Raw genomic sequence first — 18,838 nt, 5'->3', positions numbered from 1 at the left:
CTCTTATTACAACAACCTGTTGATGGATAAGTTGAAATCTATTGATGATAAAAGTAAATTAAATTTTTATAAAGGACTTCAGCCAAATCTATTGATCAAACCTTACCTCTCTAACCCAAACTTTGAATTTAGAAAATTAATTACAAAACTTAGACTCAGTGACCATTCATTATTAATTGAAAAAGGAAGGCATTTTAAAATTCCTCGCGAAGAGAGACTTTGCAAAAAATGCAAAGTACTAGATGATGAGAAACATTTCTAAATAAATTGTTCTCATAATTCAAATATTAGATTAACATATTTTAATTGCATTAACAGAGAAAGTAATTCATTTGCTAATCTCACTGACAATGACAAAGTTATATATATACTTAATCCATCAACACCAACACAAGTGAATAAACTAGGATCCTTTATAAAAAAGTCAATGGAACTGAGGACAGGGGACCCTTTAATATTTACCTGAATTTGTGTATATATATTGAGTTACTTAGTTATTGTCTTTATTTGTTTTTGTTGTTGTTATATGTCACAAACTGTATAGTTTATATGGCAATAAAACTTTGAATTGAATTGAATATATAAAAAACTAGAAACGAGAAACACGTATAAATTACACAAAATGACGACAACTACTGTACATCAGATTCATGTAAGTATATAGCATTTGTTACTTAAAGTAATTGTCCTGGTTCTCATGTTTCCGCAAAATAAATTGAAAATTATTAAATATTCAAAATTATATATAATCAAGGTAACGGTCAATCGGATCTTTACTAAGTTTGGCCTTTAATTGAATGTGATTGATAACATTACAGGATCAAAACTGCGTGCTATTTAAAGGACGCAATAGGTGGCCATTAGAATAAATACATATTATCAAGGAGAAATTAAATTACAGTTGAAATCATCTCTTCAAAGTTTCAGTAAGAGTAAGAGTATCTTGCATATTTATTTTTTTTTAATACAGAAGAAGGTTTAATATGAGTCGAAGCAATATAGAAATAAGGGGATGAGGTATGATTGGCAATGAGGCAACTTTCAACCATCTGATGAAAATGGTAAAGACTTTTTTGGTTGGTTTTGTTTTAATCCGAAGTACGAATATTTTCAGTACCAGTGGTCAATATTTGAAGTTGGTATAAAAAAAATAATCAATTTTCAAACATTGGCGTTGTGCTTCCCAAAAAGTCCCAAAGTTTTTGAGTTGCTAGCGACTAATCCCTATACATGTATTTCTAAAGTTTATTGTTTACGAAAATAAAAATATATGCCCATATCCTAATATCAGTTTTTGACTATAAATAAGTTAAGTAAATAAATAAATAAGAAAAAGTCGTATGAAAGAAAAAAACAAAGGCTTTGAAAAAACAAAGGAAACGCGCTTTTATTGCTGTTCTTCGTCTCAAAGTCACAGTGATGCCTTCAACCGGAGCAAATAATTGCCACGGGAACAACTATCCACCAATGAACAAATGATATAGAAGCTACAAACTATAGCGGACCTACTTCTACAACTATCCACCAATGAACAAATGATATAGAAGCTACAAACTATAGGGTACCTACTTCTACAACGAACAAACCCTATACCGTCTAGTATAAAGCTGTCACGGGAACAACTATCCACCAATGACCAATGATATAGAAGCTACAAACTATAGCGTATCTACTTCTACAACGAACAAACCTCATACCGTCTAGTACTAAGCTGTCACGGGAACAACTATCCACCAATGACCAATGATATAGAAGCTACAAACAATAGCGTTCCTACTTCTACAACGAACAAACCCCATACCGTCTAGTATTAAGCTGTCACGGGAACAACTATCCACCAATGACCAATGATATAGAAGCTACAAACTATAGCGTACCTACTTCTACAACGAACAAACCCCATACCGTCTAGTATTAAGCTGTCACGGGAACAACTATCCACCAATGACCAATGATATAGAAGCTACAAACTATAGGGTACCTACTTCTACAACGAACAAACCCCATACCGTCTAGTATTAAGCTGTCACGGGAACAACTATCCACCAATGACCAATGATATAGAAGCTACAAACTATAGTGTTCCTACTTCTACAACGAACAAACCCCATACCGTCTAGTATTAAGCTGTCACGGGAACAACTATCCACCAATAAACAATGATATAGAAGCTACAAACTATAGTGTTCCTACTTCTACAACGAACAAACCCCATACCGTCTAGTATTAAGCTGTCACGGGAACAACTATCCACCAATGACCAATGATATAGAAGCTACAAACTATAGGGTACCTACTTCTACAACGAACAAACTCCATACCGTCTAGTATTAAGCTGTCACGGGAACAACTATCCACCAATGACCAATGATATAGAAGCTACAAACTATAGCGTTCCTACTTCTACAACGAACAAACCCCATACCGTCTAGTATTAAGCTGTCACGGGAACAACTATCCACCAATAAACAATGATATAGAAGCTACAAACTATAGCGTACCTACTTCTACAACGAACAAACCCCATACCGTCTAGTATTAAGCTGTAACGGGAACAACTATCCACCAATGACCAAATGATATAGAAGCTACAAACTATAGGGTACCTACTTCTACAACGAACAAACCCCATACCGTCTAGTATTAAGCTGTCACGGGAACAACTATCCACCAATGACCAATGATATAGAAGCTACAAACTATAGGGTACCTACTTCTACAACGAACAAACCCCATACCGTCTAGTATTAAGCTGTCACGGGAACAACTATCCACCAATGACCAATGATATAGAAGCTACAAACTATAGGGTACCTACTTCTACAACGAACAAACTCCATACCGTCTAGTATTAAGCTGTCACGGGAACAACTATCCACCAATGACCAATGATATAGAAGCTACAAACTATAGGGTACCTACTTCTACAACGAACAAACCCCATACCGTCTAGTATTAAGCTGTCACGGGAACAACTATCCACCAATAAACAATGATATAGAAGCTACAAACTATAGCGTTCCTACTTCTACAACGAACAAACCCCATACCGTCTAGTATTAAGCTGTCACGGGAACAACTATCCACCAATGAACAAATGATATAGAAGCTACAAACTATAGCGTACCTACTTCTACAACGAACAAACCCCATACCGTCTAGTATTAAGCTGTCACGGGAACAACTATCCACCAATGACCAATGATATAGAAGCTACAAACTATAGGGTACCTACTTCTACAACGAACAAACTCCATACCGTCTAGTATTAAGCTGTCACGGGAACAACTATCCACCAATGACCAATGATATAGAAGCTACAAACTATAGCGTACCTACTTCTACAACGAACAAACCCCATACCGTCTAGTATTAAGCTGTCACGGGAACAACTATCCACCAATGACCAATGATATAGAAGCTACAAACTATAGGGTACCTACTTCTACAACGAACAAACCCCATACCGTCTAGTATTAAGCTGTCACGGGAACAACTATCCACCAATGACCAATGATATAGAAGCTACAAACAATAGCGTTCCTACTTCTACAACGAACAAACCCCATACCGTCTAGTATTAAGCTGTCACGGGAACAACTATCCACCAATGACCAATGATATAGAAGCTACAAACAATAGCGTTCCTACTTCTACAACGAACAAACCCCATACCGTCTAGTATTAAGCTGTCACGGGAACAACTATCCACCAATGACCAATGATATAGAAGCTACAAACTATAGCGTACCTACTTCTACAACGAACAAACCCCATACCGTCTAGTATTAAGCTGTCACGGGAACAACTATCCACCAATAAACAATGATATAGAAGCTACAAACTATAGCGTTCCTACTTCTACAACGAACAAACCCCATACCGTCTAGTATTAAGCTGTCACGGGAACAACTATCCACCAATAAACAATGATATAGAAGCTACAAACTATAGCGTACCTACTTCTACAACGAACAAACCCCATACCGTCTAGTATTAAGCTGTAACGGGAACAACTATCCACCAATGACCAAATGATATAGAAGCTACAAACTATAGGGTACCTACTTCTACAACGAACAAACCCCATACCGTCTAGTATTAAGCTGTCACGGGAACAACTATCCACCAATGACCAATGATATAGAAGCTACAAACTATAGGGTACCTACTTCTACAACGAACAAACCCCATACCGTCTAGTATTAAGCTGTCACGGGAACAACTATCCACCAATGACCAATGATATAGAAGCTACAAACTATAGGGTACCTACTTCTACAACGAACAAACTCCATACCGTCTAGTATTAAGCTGTCACGGGAACAACTATCCACCAATGACCAATGATATAGAAGCTACAAACTATAGGGTACCTACTTCTACAACGAACAAACCCCATACCGTCTAGTATTAAGCTGTCACGGGAACAACTATCCACCAATAAACAATGATATAGAAGCTACAAACTATAGCGTTCCTACTTCTACAACGAACAAACCCCATACCGTCTAGTATTAAGCTGTCACGGGAACAACTATCCACCAATGAACAAATGATATAGAAGCTACAAACTATAGCGTACCTACTTCTACAACGAACAAACCCCATACCGTCTAGTATTAAGCTGTCACGGGAACAACTATCCACCAATGACCAATGATATAGAAGCTACAAACTATAGTGTTCCTACTTCTACAACGAACAAACCCCATACCGTCTAGTATTAAGCTGTCACGGGAACAACTATCCACCAATGACCAATGATATAGAAGCTACAAACTATAGCGTTCCTACTTCTACAACGAACAAACCCAATACCGTCTAGTATTAAGCTGTCACGGGAACAACTATCCACCAACGACCAATGATATAGAAGCTACAAACTATAGCGTACCTACTTCTACAACGAACAAACCCCAAACCGTCTAGTATTAAGCTGTCACGGGAACAACTATCCACCAATGACCAATGATATAGAAGCTACAAACTATAGCGTTCCTACTTCTACAACGAACAAACCCCATACCGTCTAGTATTAAGCTGTCACGGGAACAACTATCCACCAATAAACAATGATATAGAAGCTACAAACTATAGCGTACCTACTTCTACAACGAACAAACCCCATACCGTCTAGTATTAAGCTGTAACGGGAACAACTATCCACCAATGACCAAATGATATAGAAGCTACAAACTATAGGGTACCTACTTCTACAACGAACAAACCCCATACCGTCTAGTATTAAGCTGTCACGGGAACAACTATCCACCAATGACCAATGATATAGAAGCTACAAACTATAGGGTACCTACTTCTACAACGAACAAACCCCATACCGTCTAGTATTAAGCTGTCACGGAAACAACTATCCACCAATGACCAATGATATAGAAGCTACAAACTATAGGGTACCTACTTCTACAACGAACAAACCCCATACCGTCTAGTATTAAGCTGTCACGGGAACAACTATCCACCAATGACCAATGATATAGAAGCTACAAACAATAGCGTTCCTACTTCTACAACGAACAAACCCCATACCGTCTAGTATTAAGCTGTCACGGGAACAACTATCCACCAATGACCAATGATATAGAAGCTACAAACTATAGGGTACCTACTTCTACAACGAACAAACCCCATACCGTCTAGTATTAAGCTGTCACGGGAACAACTATCCACCAATGACCAATGATATAGAAGCTACAAACTATAGGGTACCTACTTCTACAACGAACAAACCCCATACCGTCTAGTATTAAGCTGTAACGGGAACAACTATCCACCAATGACCAAATGATATGGAAGCTACAAACTATAGGGTACCTACTTCTACAACGAACAAACCCCATACCGTCTAGTATTAAGCTGTAACGGGAACAACTATCCACCAATGACCAAATGATATAGAAGCTACAAACTATAGGGTACCTACTTCTACAACGAACAAACCCCATACCGTCTAGTATTAAGCTGTCACGGGAACAACTATCCACCAATGACCAATGATATAGAAGCTACAAACAATAGCGTTCCTACTTCTACAACGAACAAACCCCATACCGTCTAGTATTAAGCTGTCACGGGAACAACTATCCACCAATAAACAATGATATAGAAGCTACAAACTATAGGGTACCTACTTCTACAACGAACAAACCCCATACCGTCTAGTATTAAGCTGTCACGGGAACAACTATCCACCAATGACCAATGATATAGAAGCTACAAACAATAGCGTTCCTACTTCTACAACGAACAAACCCCATACCGTCTAGTATTAAGCTGTCACGGGAACAACTATCCACCAATGACCAATGATATAGAAGCTACAAACAATAGCGTTCCTACTTCTACAACGAACAAACCCCATACCGTCTAGTATTAAGCTGTCACGGGAACAACTATCCACCAATGAACAAATGATATAGAAGCTACAAACTATAGCGTTCCTACTTCTACAACGAACAAACCCCATACCGTCTAGTATTAAGCTGTCACGGGAACAACTATCCACCAATGACCAATGATATAGAAGCTACAAACTATAGCGTTCCTACTTCTACAACGAACAAACCCCATACCGTCTAGTATAAAGCTGTCACGGGAACAACTTTCCACCAATAAACAATGATATAGAAGCTACAAACTATAGCGTATCTACTTCTACAACGAACAAACCCCATACCGTCTAGTATAAAGCTGTCACGGGAACAACTTTCCACCAATAAACAATGATATAGAAGCTACAAACTATAGCGTATCTACTTCTACAACGAACAAACCCCATACCGTCTAGTATAAAGCTGTCACGGGAACAACTTTCCACCAATAAACAATGATATAGAAGCTACAAACTATAGCGTATCTACTTCTACAACGAACAAACCCCATACCGTCTAGTATAAAGCTGTCACTGTAAACGTCACACATTCATCTGTTTATTTTGCTAGGGAGTGGTGATGTTACATGATGTGTTTGAGTCTGTACCCGGGGGGGGGGGGGGGGGGTGGTTACTGTCTATCCTTTCGGATATAACTGAGCCGACAGCACTTGCTAAATCTTACCCTATTCTAATCAGAAAACATTGAGAAAAAAAACCTGTTCTAGACAGGCTCAGAAAATGTATCCTGTTCTAGACCGACCGTATAAAATAGATGCCGTTCTAGACCCGGGTTCTAGACTGTATCTTTAACAGTTAAATAAGCGATCCAGTTCTAGACAATTACTTTGTTTAAAAAAGACCTTGTTCTTACCAGCAGGGCATGTAAAGGCGACCCTGTTCTACATGTAACCAGCAGGACATATAAAGGGACCCTGTTTTAACCAGCAGGGCATGAAAAATCGACCCTGTTTTTCAGCACACTCGTACCACTGAAAATATAGGAAGTTACAATCCCTCCCCGGGGTGTGTACAGATAATACTGAGTAAATGGTCCTAGATGGTTTTTTACATGTTTATGGTGAGGTGGTGTTTACATGAAGTGTGTTGTTGAATACAGATGATCACAGATAGAAGTAACCTACCATAGGTGGGGTTATATTTGACATGTTTAGGGAGAGGTCATTTTTACATGCATGAAGTGTGTGGTTGAGTACAGAAACCTACCCTAGTTGGGGTTATATTTCACATGTCTAGGGAGTTGTGATGTTTACTGATGTTTGTAGTTGAGTAATAGTTAAGGACCAACCATTTAAATACAAAAAGGGGGGGGTATGTTTTTTTTTTATCTTAGTCAGAAATTGTTTTTCGCGCCAGACGCGAACAAATTTATTAAGTTTTCCACAATTTATCCATAATGTTATTGGGGGAATTTACTTTCAAATATTTTTTTCCATCTGCTTGACCAGCTTGTTTGGTTCATCTCATCAGGGATGAACAATTTAACTACAAAAAGGGGGGTACTTTTTTTTCTTAGTCAGAAATTGTTTTTCGCGCCAGACGCGAACAAATTTATTAAGTTTTCCACAATTTATCCATAATGTTATTGGGGGAATTTACTTTCAAATATTTTTTTCCATCTGCTTGACCAGATTGTTTGGTTCATCTCATCAGGGATCAGAATATTTTAGTTACGACACCCAGCAACATCCCCCTTTTTTGCTTTTCGAAAGTAAAATGGTCGTTCCCTCACCTACCGCGAGTGGGGTTATATTTGATAACAATTAAATGACTACCGGCAAGCCTACCTGACAAATAAATGTCCTTATTTAATAGATGTATCAACTTTACTTGTAAGGTTACACAAGGTGCTGTATGTATCAACTTTACACAAGGTGCTGTATGCAGGTGATCTTTGATCAGTAGAATGTGGGAGTTCTCCTCAAAATTTTAATTGAATTAAAGTCAACATATCTAAATTTTCCATGTATAAAATCAAATGTTATCACTGACCCCGCCCAATGTTATCATGTTAATTGACGTATGCATGTGTCATCAAAGTTTTGTAAACAAATATTACCACGTGGATAAAATATCCTGTTATTATCATTTGCATATTAAGGTCAAGTAATGTCAAAAGCAGTCCTATAGTAAATTAGACATGGGGTTAGTTTCTTGACTTTCTTATTTTTACCCTCTATATTCTATAAAACTTCATTTCGAATAAAAGCAGAACAAAAAAGATACTACTGACGTATGAAAATAAAAAAAGACAGAAAAACAACAGAAAAATAAGAGAAAAACAACAGAAAAACAACAGAAAATGGCTCAAATCGCTAATGTGCCTTTCTAAACAGACAAAGTCATGAGACTGTAGTACAGCACTGTGGTCGTTGGTTCAGGTCTGTCATATATCTATTTTCGTAAATTTTTGTTTTGGTATAAATAAAGCCGTTATTTTTCTAGTTGGAATTATTTCTTATTGTTCTTGTCGGGTACTTTTACAGGGACTACGGTATGGGTTTAAATTTTCTCATTGTTGAAGATCATGCGACGGCTTATCATTGCTTACTACCTCTTCGCTTCAACTCTGATGTCGGAGTGGGAATCATTTAACATCTCCCGCCGGTCATTTTTTTGGCAAGTAAGCGAAGCATTAATGTTATATGTATCAGTATCGGAGTATGTTTCTGTATGTAAGAGAGACGGTTGTTCGACTTTTATCAGTATTTTGTATTTTTGTTTGTGACGTCATCTTTGTCTGATTAAAATGTAGAAAATAGAAGCAGATGCGTTTTATATTTGTCCGTATATATATATATAAATCATCTCTATCCTTGCTACCAGACATATTCCCCAAGTCTGTTACATTAACATATGATCAGTATTGAAATTAGTTTGAGATTAATTAACACAAATTATGTTAAAAGAAAAAAAATAACAAATAATTATCCACATCGTACAAGAACACCACTACGCCGATTGACACTAGTTTAGCAGTGGAGACAAAAAAAGGGGGGGGGGTCAATATGTTAAAACTTCAGTTCACTTCGTACGTTGTTGTGGAAAAGATGCTCGATACCATTGCCCAAAATTGAGCAAAGAATTACACCAAATTCAGATACTGTGATTTTAATGTATTACTAGAACATACCCGTGGGTCCGTGACTGAATTAAAGCATATATTAACTATGTGTACGCCTTATTGTTAGTATTGGTATTGTCATCTGATAAAGTCATGTCGATTATAAGATACACAGTTTTCTGCTTTCCAATCTTTCTCTTTGAACCCGTCGACCTGATACTTATCAACTTTTGGTACTATTGATTATTTGGAAAACAAAAGGTCCTGGAATGGAGTATTTTTTAATCAACAGCATTGTCCTATATTATTTATAAATAAAGTTGAATTCTTTGATTCGCTGTTTTACGTCAAATTAAAAACTGTACATATACGCCTTATTTTAAGTCCAGATTTTTAGTATTCGTTTTGTTACCTTAGACAGTCTTACTGATTAAAATGCTAAATGCTACAAAAGGGAACAATTTGACAATGATTGAATTTAGTAGTGTCAACCCTGTGATTATGACCCGTGTATATAGCAAAATCCTAAATACACCGTTTGGTAGTGTGCCTGTCAGATGCGGAACGTTTTCCTACTATCAGTATAATATTATTACAATTCTAGTGACCAATAAAGGAATTACCATAAATTGGGAAATTTTGGATTCGGAATATTTTGGCGGTTTCCTCTCGAAAAACGGTACGTGTTTTATACCATTGTAGGCACCAAGTAAACCACAATAAATCTCAACAAAAATAACCCAATGTATTGTATTAGTTATTTTTTATAACATATTGTCGTACTGACTTTTCTGTGCTGCGTCTGATGACTTTTAGCGCCTGGTGTAAAACAAGAAAAAGTTCTAGTAAATGTAGATGTTTATTTCTTGAAATCAGTAATCAAAGTGACCGTTGAAAACCTAAATTGTTTCCATACGGGCGTGGTCACATGATCACTGATTTCTTAACTTTCTCCTGTTTTCACCAATCAAAAAGTACCTTGTATCTCTCCCTTGACCACAACCTATTTTCACTGGTTGGTCAATAATCCAGTCATGGGTAACAGGTGTTATTAACAATTTTACACATGAGTAATAGGAAAAGGTTGTTTAACAAAAGCCTTAATTTACATGTAAGGTACTTAATCCAAAGTAAATAATTTAGCACTTACATGTCTCTTTGTTATCCGTCTTAATTACGTAATCCTAATATTCAAGTTGTATGTCAAAAATGATTCTTCTTTGTCAAAAATTAACATTCCAAAAATAATGTAACTTATGTAAGAAGAAATTTTAGAAATAAAATAAAAGTTTAAACTTCAAAATTCTTTACAGCAGATTTCAGTGAGTATGTAGCTAAATGTAATATCTTTGGTTAGCTTGCTTATTAGCTGAACCGGGAAGTCATTGTTAGGTTAGGTAAACTACCCTCCTTTAATAGTAGACCAGCCCAACAGATAACCAATCTATCTCTCTGTAGGACTAAGCTACTTTAAAAGAAGGGTAGTATACCTTACCTATCAATGACTTCACGGTTCAGCTAACAAGCAAGCTAACCAAAGATATTACAATTAGCTACATACTCACTGAAATCTGCTGTAACTCAAATGGTAAAAATTGCTCACCTTATTTTGAATGGTCAGTTATATGATCGGTATCATTTGTATCTTAACGCAAAAAAAAACAACAAAAAAACAAACAAACAAACCGAGAAAAAGCGTCAAATTAAAGATTGCTGGAACAGTATCCACATTCGAATATATTATTTAGTTCCATTTATTGCTTGATAAAAAATCGTTTGACAGGTGTGGTTGGTTTTAATTAAGCCTAGGGAGGGGGATTTTGAATATAGAAAATGAAAATAGAGTTACAGCTGATAATTGGTCTGTCTTACAAACCGTTTTGTTATAGTTTGAAATTAATTTTGTCTGGATTATTTTGTACTTACACTATAATGAGACGAGCGCAGTCATCGTTTTTACATGTCAATATTGTCGCTTTGTTTATTATAAAAAGGCCATGGGTTAGACATATGGTAAATTTTGTCCAAGAGAGAAGCCAAATCTTTAATTTCAGCCAGGGAAACTTCAAAACACAACCTTTCCATGTTGAAAAATAAGCATTGTTTCTTAACATGGTAAAGGCTGGTTCCTATTAAAACGTTTAAATAAAATCTTACAGGAACTGTTTAACCGAAAATGACCCTAAAAATGACCTCAGCCTTGTTTTTAATATCGAGACAGGTGGTGTGACCATTGTACACCTGACCATTGATACACGTAGTCCTTCGGAAACAATTATATTAATTAGCGATCAAAAACAATGATTAAACGTTTCATCCTTGGGCAGACATTTACTGCTCGTCATTTAATACAGCATATGTTGCACTCCCTATAAATTGATATGCCCCGATTTGTAGAATCATACTTATATCTACAACCATGTTTTACTGTGCTGCATTCCTCGTACTTTCACTTATAGGAATCCAGGTACTATATTTATTATATTATTTTATAATCTGCATGATGTTCAGTAGTTGTTGTTTGTTGATGTGGTTCATAAGTGTTCCTCGTTTTTCTACATATTAGACCGTTGGTTTTCCCGTTTGAATGGTTTTACAGTAATCAGTTTTTGGACCCTTTATAGCTTGCTGTTCGGTGTGAACCAAGGCTCCGTGTTGAAGACCGTACTTTGACCTACAATGGTTTACTTTTATAAATTGTGACTCAGATGAAGAGTTGTCTGATTTGCACTCTGACTCATACCACATCTTCTTGTATTTATTCATTTGAAATTCAAGAATAATTCAGTTATTGAGTTAGTCACTATTTCATTATTGATTGAGCTTCTTATACAGCTTGTATGTTTACTGTTGTAAACGTAGAATTCCGAGCGTTCCTCATTCAAAACTAAACACCATCTTTGTAGAAAATAACAGTCACGATTTATTCACACTACATGTATATACAGACGTTACATAAAATACAAAACACACGGCATACACTCTGACAGTTCAAATCATTTCAGCCATTTTGTTCCTTCGTCAACACCTCTTTCTCAGTCTCACCTCACTATCCACAACGTCAAAAATACGTGAAACAACGTTAACACTTTTGCGTATTCACGGACTTGAAGACAAACAGTTACAACACTTTAATACCTACAGTTCCAGGGGCAGGTTAATTTGCTACCAGTGAACATGTTCAACACCATTCTGTATGTGCATGTCACTAGTCAGTAGACTTTAATTTGTGTTATTTTTTTTTGTGTATATATTTCTATAATTTAGTTTATTGTGGGTTTCATAAATCAGCTGATTTGAATTGTTTTACATTTCGGGACCTTTCATAGCTAACAATGCGTATTGGTTATGTTCATTGATGAAGGCTCTATGGTGAGCTATAGCTATTGGTTATGTTCATTGGTGAAGGCTCTATGGTGAGCTATAGCTATTGGTTATGTTCATTGGTGAAGGCTCTATGGTGAGCTATAGCTATTGGTTATGTTCATTGATGAAGGCTCTATGGTGAGCTATAGCTATTCAGTTCATTGGTGAAGGCTCTATGGTGAGCTATAGCTATGTTCATTGGTGAAGGCTCTATGGTGAGCTATAGCTATTGGTTATGTTCATTGGTGAAGACTCTATGGTGAGCTGTAGCTATTGGTTATGTTCATTGGTGAAGGCTCTATGGTGAGCTATAGCTATTGGTTATGTTCATTGGTGAAGGCTCTATGGTGAGCTATACCTATTGGTTATGTTCATTGGTGAAGGCTCTATGGTGAGCTATAGCTATTGGTTATGTTCATTGGTGAAGGCTCTATGGTGAGCTATAGCTATTGGTTATGTTCATTGGTGAAGGCTCTATGGTGAGCTATACCTATTGGTTATGTTCATTGGTGAAGGCTCTATGGTGAGCTATAGCTATTGGTTATGTTCATTGGTGAAGGCTCTATGGTGAGCTATAGCTATTGGTTATGTTCATTGATGAAGGCTCTATGGTGAGCTATAGCTATTGGTTATGTTCATTGGTGAAGGCTCTATGGTGAGCTATAGCTATTCAGTTCATTGGTGAAGGCTCTATGGTGAGCTATAGCTATGTTCATTGGTGAAGGCTCTATGGTGAGCTATAGCTATTGGTTATGTTCATTGGTGAAGGCTCTATGGTGAGATATAGCTATTGGTTATGTTCATTGGTGAAGGCTCTATGGTGAGCTATAGCTATTGGTTATGTTCATTGGTGAAGGCTCTATGGTGAGCTATACCTATTGGTTATGTTCATTGGTGAAGGCTCTATGGTGAGCTATAGCTATTGGTTATGTTCATTGGTGAAGGCTCTATGGTGAGCTATAGCTATTGGTTATGTTCATTGGTGAAGGCTCTATGGTGAGCTATAGCTATTGGTTATGTTCATTGGTGAAGGCTCTATGGTGAGCTATAGCTATTGGTTATGTTCATTGGTGAAGGCTCTATGGTGAGCTATAGTTATTGGTTATGTTCATTGGTGAAGGCTCTATGGTGAGCTATAGCTATTGGTTATGTTCATTGGTGAAGGCTCTATGGTGAGCTATAGCTATTGGTTATGTTCATTGGTGAAGGCTCTATGGTGAGCTATAGCTATTGGTTATGTTCATTGATGAAGGCTCTATGGTGAGCTATAGCTATTGGTTATGTTCATTGGTGAAGGCTCTATGGTGAGCTATAGCTATTTAGTTCATTGGTGAAGGCTCTATGGTGAGCTATAGCTATGTTCATTGGTGAAGGCTCTATGGTGAGCTATAGCTATTGGTTATGTTCATTGGTGAAGGCTCTATGGTGAGATATAGCTATTGGTTATGTTCATTGGTGAAGGCTCTATGGTGAGCTATAGCTATTCAGTTCATTGGTGAAGGCTCTATGGTGAGCTATAGCTATGTTCATTGGTGAAGGCTCTATGGTGAGCTATAGCTATTGGTTATGTTCATTGGTGAAGGCTCTATTGTGAGCTATAGCTATTGGTTATGTTCATTGGTGAAGGCTCTATGGTGAGCTATAGCTATTGGTTATGTTCATTGGTGAAGGCTCTATGGTGAGCTATAGCTATTGGTTATGTTCATTGGTGAAGGCTCTATGGTGAGCTATAGCTATTGGTTATGTTCATTGGTGAAGGCTCTATGGTGAGCTATAGCTATTGGTTATGTTCATTGGTGAAGGCTCTATGGTGAGCTATAGCTATTCAAACTAACAATCCATGTCAACTAAGGGAGCTACCATTTGATTTTTATGGGGGGGGGGGGGGGCTAGGATGAAAAATTTTGTCCTGCATTTTTTTTTAGCTGTAATCTCTGTCCTGCCCTTTTATTTTTCACTCTGTTCGGTCCTGCCTCTTTTTTTTTTAGTTTATCCTGACTTTTTTTTACCTAAATTGTCGTCCTGACTTTTTTTTTTGTAAGTGTCTCATCCTGCCTTTTTTTTTTTACTCAAAACTCATGTCCTGCCTATTTTGTTCAAATTTCATCCTAGCCCCCCCCCCCCCCCCCCCCCCCCATAAAAATCAAATGGTAGCTCCCTAATATAAGAGTTGACCGCACATGTAAGTAAGTAAGTAAATAAATTTTATTTAAAGTCGGCATATATACATTATAACAGAGAAAACATGAGCTCTGGTTAGCTCTTTAACCGACTATCACATAAAAAACATGTCATCGACTCAAATCTTAATTGACTAGGATCGCAAGTTTGAAATTCTCACTATCAAACGTTGTTTCAAATAATATTAAAGGATTTGAAATAATATCAAATATAAGTATAATATTAAATAATTTTGTACGTATATGGCATGAACACAGCTTAAGTTTTTATGATCAAATTATATTTCAGGTTTCTGCGGAACCATTAGGTAAGTATATTATTATTTAGACTGAATGTTTTGGTAGTGTATTTGTATGTATGTACGCATATATACAGATGTGTGGTTCACGTATTGGTGTACGTATATAAACACTAATGGTACATGCAGGTAGTGTATTTGTATGTATGTACGCATATATACAGATTTGTAGTTCACGTATTGGTGTACGTATATAAACACTAATGGTACATGCATTGATGTACGCAAACAAAGATTTATCTAAAAAAAAGACGTCAATGACATCAACATATATCAACACACTTGACATATGGTGAATACGATAATACAACTTACAAATTAGAATACTTAAAGATATGACATATGGGAACTACTGAAATACTTAAAGCATCTGGACGTGTTCAACATCTAAAAGTGTCTACCATGTGACAATATTTCAACATTACAAGGTCAAAGTCGCTCGAGTAGACAAGTGTCTATACCACATGTCAAAGTCTTTAAAACCGCTCTCAAGTTGTTTTCAACTTTTAAATCAATATAACTTTTATGTACGCACAGACTTAACAATTTAAGAATACACGTCAACTAATTCGAATTGAAATAACTTTGGTCTAACCGTATTGTTTGCATCTAACTTATAAAATAATGATAAAATATAAACGGTCATGAATGAAGATTTAATTTGATTTTTTGTGTTTAACGCCACTTTTAAGCACCGCATTTAGGATATATCGTGGCGGCCAGTTTCTATTGGTGGTGGGAGTCAGAGTGCCCGGAGAAAACAATGACCTTCGATAAGAAATCTGACAATCCTGGTCAATAAGATTGGAATCGCGTGCTCGCGCACGAGCGGGGCTCGAACTGACAACATCAGAGTTGACTGGCTAGTGATTACAGTAGTAACTTCTTAGACCACTAGGCCACCCTACCAAACAGTCCATGAAGGAAGTAGAAATATAGACACATTTTATTAAAATTTCCGACATTTGCAAGATTAATCAATGTATATCAAATATACTTATAAATATAAGGCATGCAGCAAACCCGTCGAATACAATCTACTATACGCGTCTGAGAAAAATTCTAATTGAATTAATGTATATTTTAATATAATTATATTTATAGGACGCGAACAGAATGTGTGTAGGTTGCCAGCAAGTTCTGGTCCTTGTTATGGCTACTTTGAAAATTATCACTTTAACAGGAGATCTGGGAAATGTGAAAAGTTTGTGTATGGTGGTTGCCAAGGAAACGCCAATAACTTTAAAACTTTAATGGAATGTGAAAGAGAATGTATAGGTATGTGTTATGTGTATTATTTCACGAGCTATTCAATGCTACGCTGCATTTGTATGCACATGTCTGTTGTTCAGTGGTTGTCGTTCTTTTTTTTAAAATATATTATACTTTTGTTTTCTGTTTGAATTGTTTTTCGCTTGGGTCCCTTTATAGATTGCTGTTCAATGGAAACATGGAGACTATGTTGTTTTGAAGACCGTACTTTGACCTGTAATTTTTGACTTTTTTTATACATTGTGATTTGGATGGAGATTTGTCTCATTGGCACACATATATAAATAGATAAACAGTTTATTGTCTAAACAGGTATAGGTATTAATTCATTATTATCATTGCATCAGTTATTGAATTCTAAATGTAACAGTAACTAAGAGGAAGGTTCGACGCTAACTAGTTCAACCTCGCTACATTCTGTATGTGCCTGTCCCAAGCTGTCTGTATTGTCGGGGTTGTCGTTTGGTACTGTGTAACCTATTTGTTTTTTTTTATTCATTAATTTAATTGTGCATAAATTAGGCTGTTAGCTTCCTTCTTTGAACTGTTTTTAATATGTCATTTCGTTGACGTTTAAGCTGACTATACGGTATAATATTTGTTCATTGTTGAAGGTCGTACGGTACCCTATAGATAGTTATTTATGTCTAGGCATTTGTTCTCTTGTTGAACGTTTTCTCATTTGCAATCATACCATCTTCATTATATCATATTTCAATATCATTGTGTAAAGCGACATTTTACTCTTTACCATACCTCCTGGACCAATGGCGTAAGTTGCCTCAGTGAAAAATAAACAACAAAAAAACTTTTATAATCTAATTCGTTTACACCATTTCAACCTGAAGCAGCAGACTAGCAACTAAACGCTTATAAACCGGCTTGTATAAATACTATCTGACGTGTTGGTGTCGGTATTGATTCGTAGACGGATAGAAGGTATCCTTTGTGAATTCAAGACTTTTTGAAACATTTCCCTTCCCTTATTGGAAATCCCCTTTGCGGTGTTTTTCAGTATTGTAAATATGTCCGAGTAAAATAAATCGACACTATTGAAGCTAACAGATTTATTTAACCCTACTGCAAGCAAAGTCAGAATTATCCCTCCCCACCCCGAAAAAAGATTAAAAATTGACGAAAAAAAAAAAAATAAAAAAAAAAAAAAAAAAAAAAAACAATTATTTTAAAAACCCTTTTCTGTAAACTTACTATTGTATGATTTTAAGTATGCATGCATGGTGTGTTGTGATCAGCTCGCTCTGCTAAATGACTTAGGGATACCAATGTGTTAATTTTATTTTGTAGGTAATGTATTTAGTAAGCGAGATCTGCGCGAGATTCTTAAGCGCAATGTACCACAACAAGTTCGTCAGTGATGTCTATGCAAGACCTAGAATGACCAATCATAGACTCGATAATATTATACCAATGCCACTATAAAGTTGACTTGGATATCGACTCCTTACACGGCTGCTAAACTATATTGAAAGAGGCCACTGACTTGATTGTGTAAATAAAAGATTAATCAAAGTAATGAGTTGTATATATTTTAATATCATGTTATGTTTTTAGTGATGTTGATATTTTCTAAATATTTGGTATCAACATAAAACAACGACAAAGTGTCTTTTCAGCTAAAATATTTACCAACCTACAAATGGGTTTATCATCTAGCATAATGAAGTTATAGCTAATGTCAAATTATAGACCGTCACATTTACCTTGTACAGATATATTTTTTTTCTGGGACAAGTTTGTGAGTGGATGATAAAATAATGACAGGGAACTCATCCTCACCGTAATGATTATTATATTGTAGTGATACAAATCAGTATTCTCTGGTTTATTGTTATATAATATCATATTAATCTTGAGATATTCTTCCGCTTGCGGAGTGTGCATAGATATTCGAGATTTTTCTATTTAAATGTATATATACATATAACAAAACATTTTAATATTATAAATTCATCATCTTTAAAAAGTATTTGATGAGTATTCATTGAAGAAATTAATTTATAACAAGCGATAAGGAATGTTAGTTTGCACTTTGTGATGTTTACGTATTCATCATGTTTACAGATCGGTTAAAACGAATATTACGTAATGGAAATCTAGGCGATAGCAATACACCGGAATGCCCTCACAGTCATCCGTTGTAGAAATTACAACTCAACCTTGACCCCATTTTCTTTTCTGCTGACCAAAGACCTAAACAAAAAATTTCTGTCTTTCTATCTTACTT

At 36.2% G+C, this 18,838-nt stretch overlaps 1 protein-coding gene across 1 annotated transcript; it reads left to right on the top strand.

Moving 5' to 3' along the window:
- Window positions 1–11,859: 11,859 nt before the first annotated feature.
- On the top strand, window positions 11,860–18,127 carry LOC143051409 (mambaquaretin-2-like). Its single transcript, XM_076224320.1, has 4 exons — window positions 11,860–11,943; window positions 15,312–15,330; window positions 16,426–16,599; window positions 17,899–18,127. The coding sequence occupies exons 1-4, from the start codon at window positions 11,896–11,898 to the stop codon at window positions 17,967–17,969; spliced, it is 312 nt and encodes a 103-aa protein (XP_076080435.1). The 5' UTR covers window positions 11,860–11,895; the 3' UTR covers window positions 17,970–18,127.
- Window positions 18,128–18,838: the final 711 nt, after the last annotated feature.

The sequence above is a fragment of the Mytilus galloprovincialis genome, chromosome 11 (genome assembly GCF_965363235.1).
Source record: "Mytilus galloprovincialis chromosome 11, xbMytGall1.hap1.1, whole genome shotgun sequence".
Classification (NCBI taxonomy): Eukaryota; Metazoa; Mollusca; class Bivalvia; order Mytilida; family Mytilidae; genus Mytilus; species Mytilus galloprovincialis.
Note: the sequence above shows the minus strand (reverse complement) of the source record. Positions and strands in the feature narration are given on the sequence as shown.

Bases quoted from the DNA above. Each gene is read 5' to 3' on its own strand.
- LOC143051409 (XM_076224320.1), top strand. From the start codon at position 11,896: ATGTTTTACTGTGCTGCATTCCTCGTACTTTCACTTATAGGAATCCAG. The intron at 16,600-17,898 runs GTATGTGTTATG...TTTATTTTGTAG, and splicing joins ATGTGAAAGAGAATGTATAG to GTAATGTATTTAGTAAGCGA.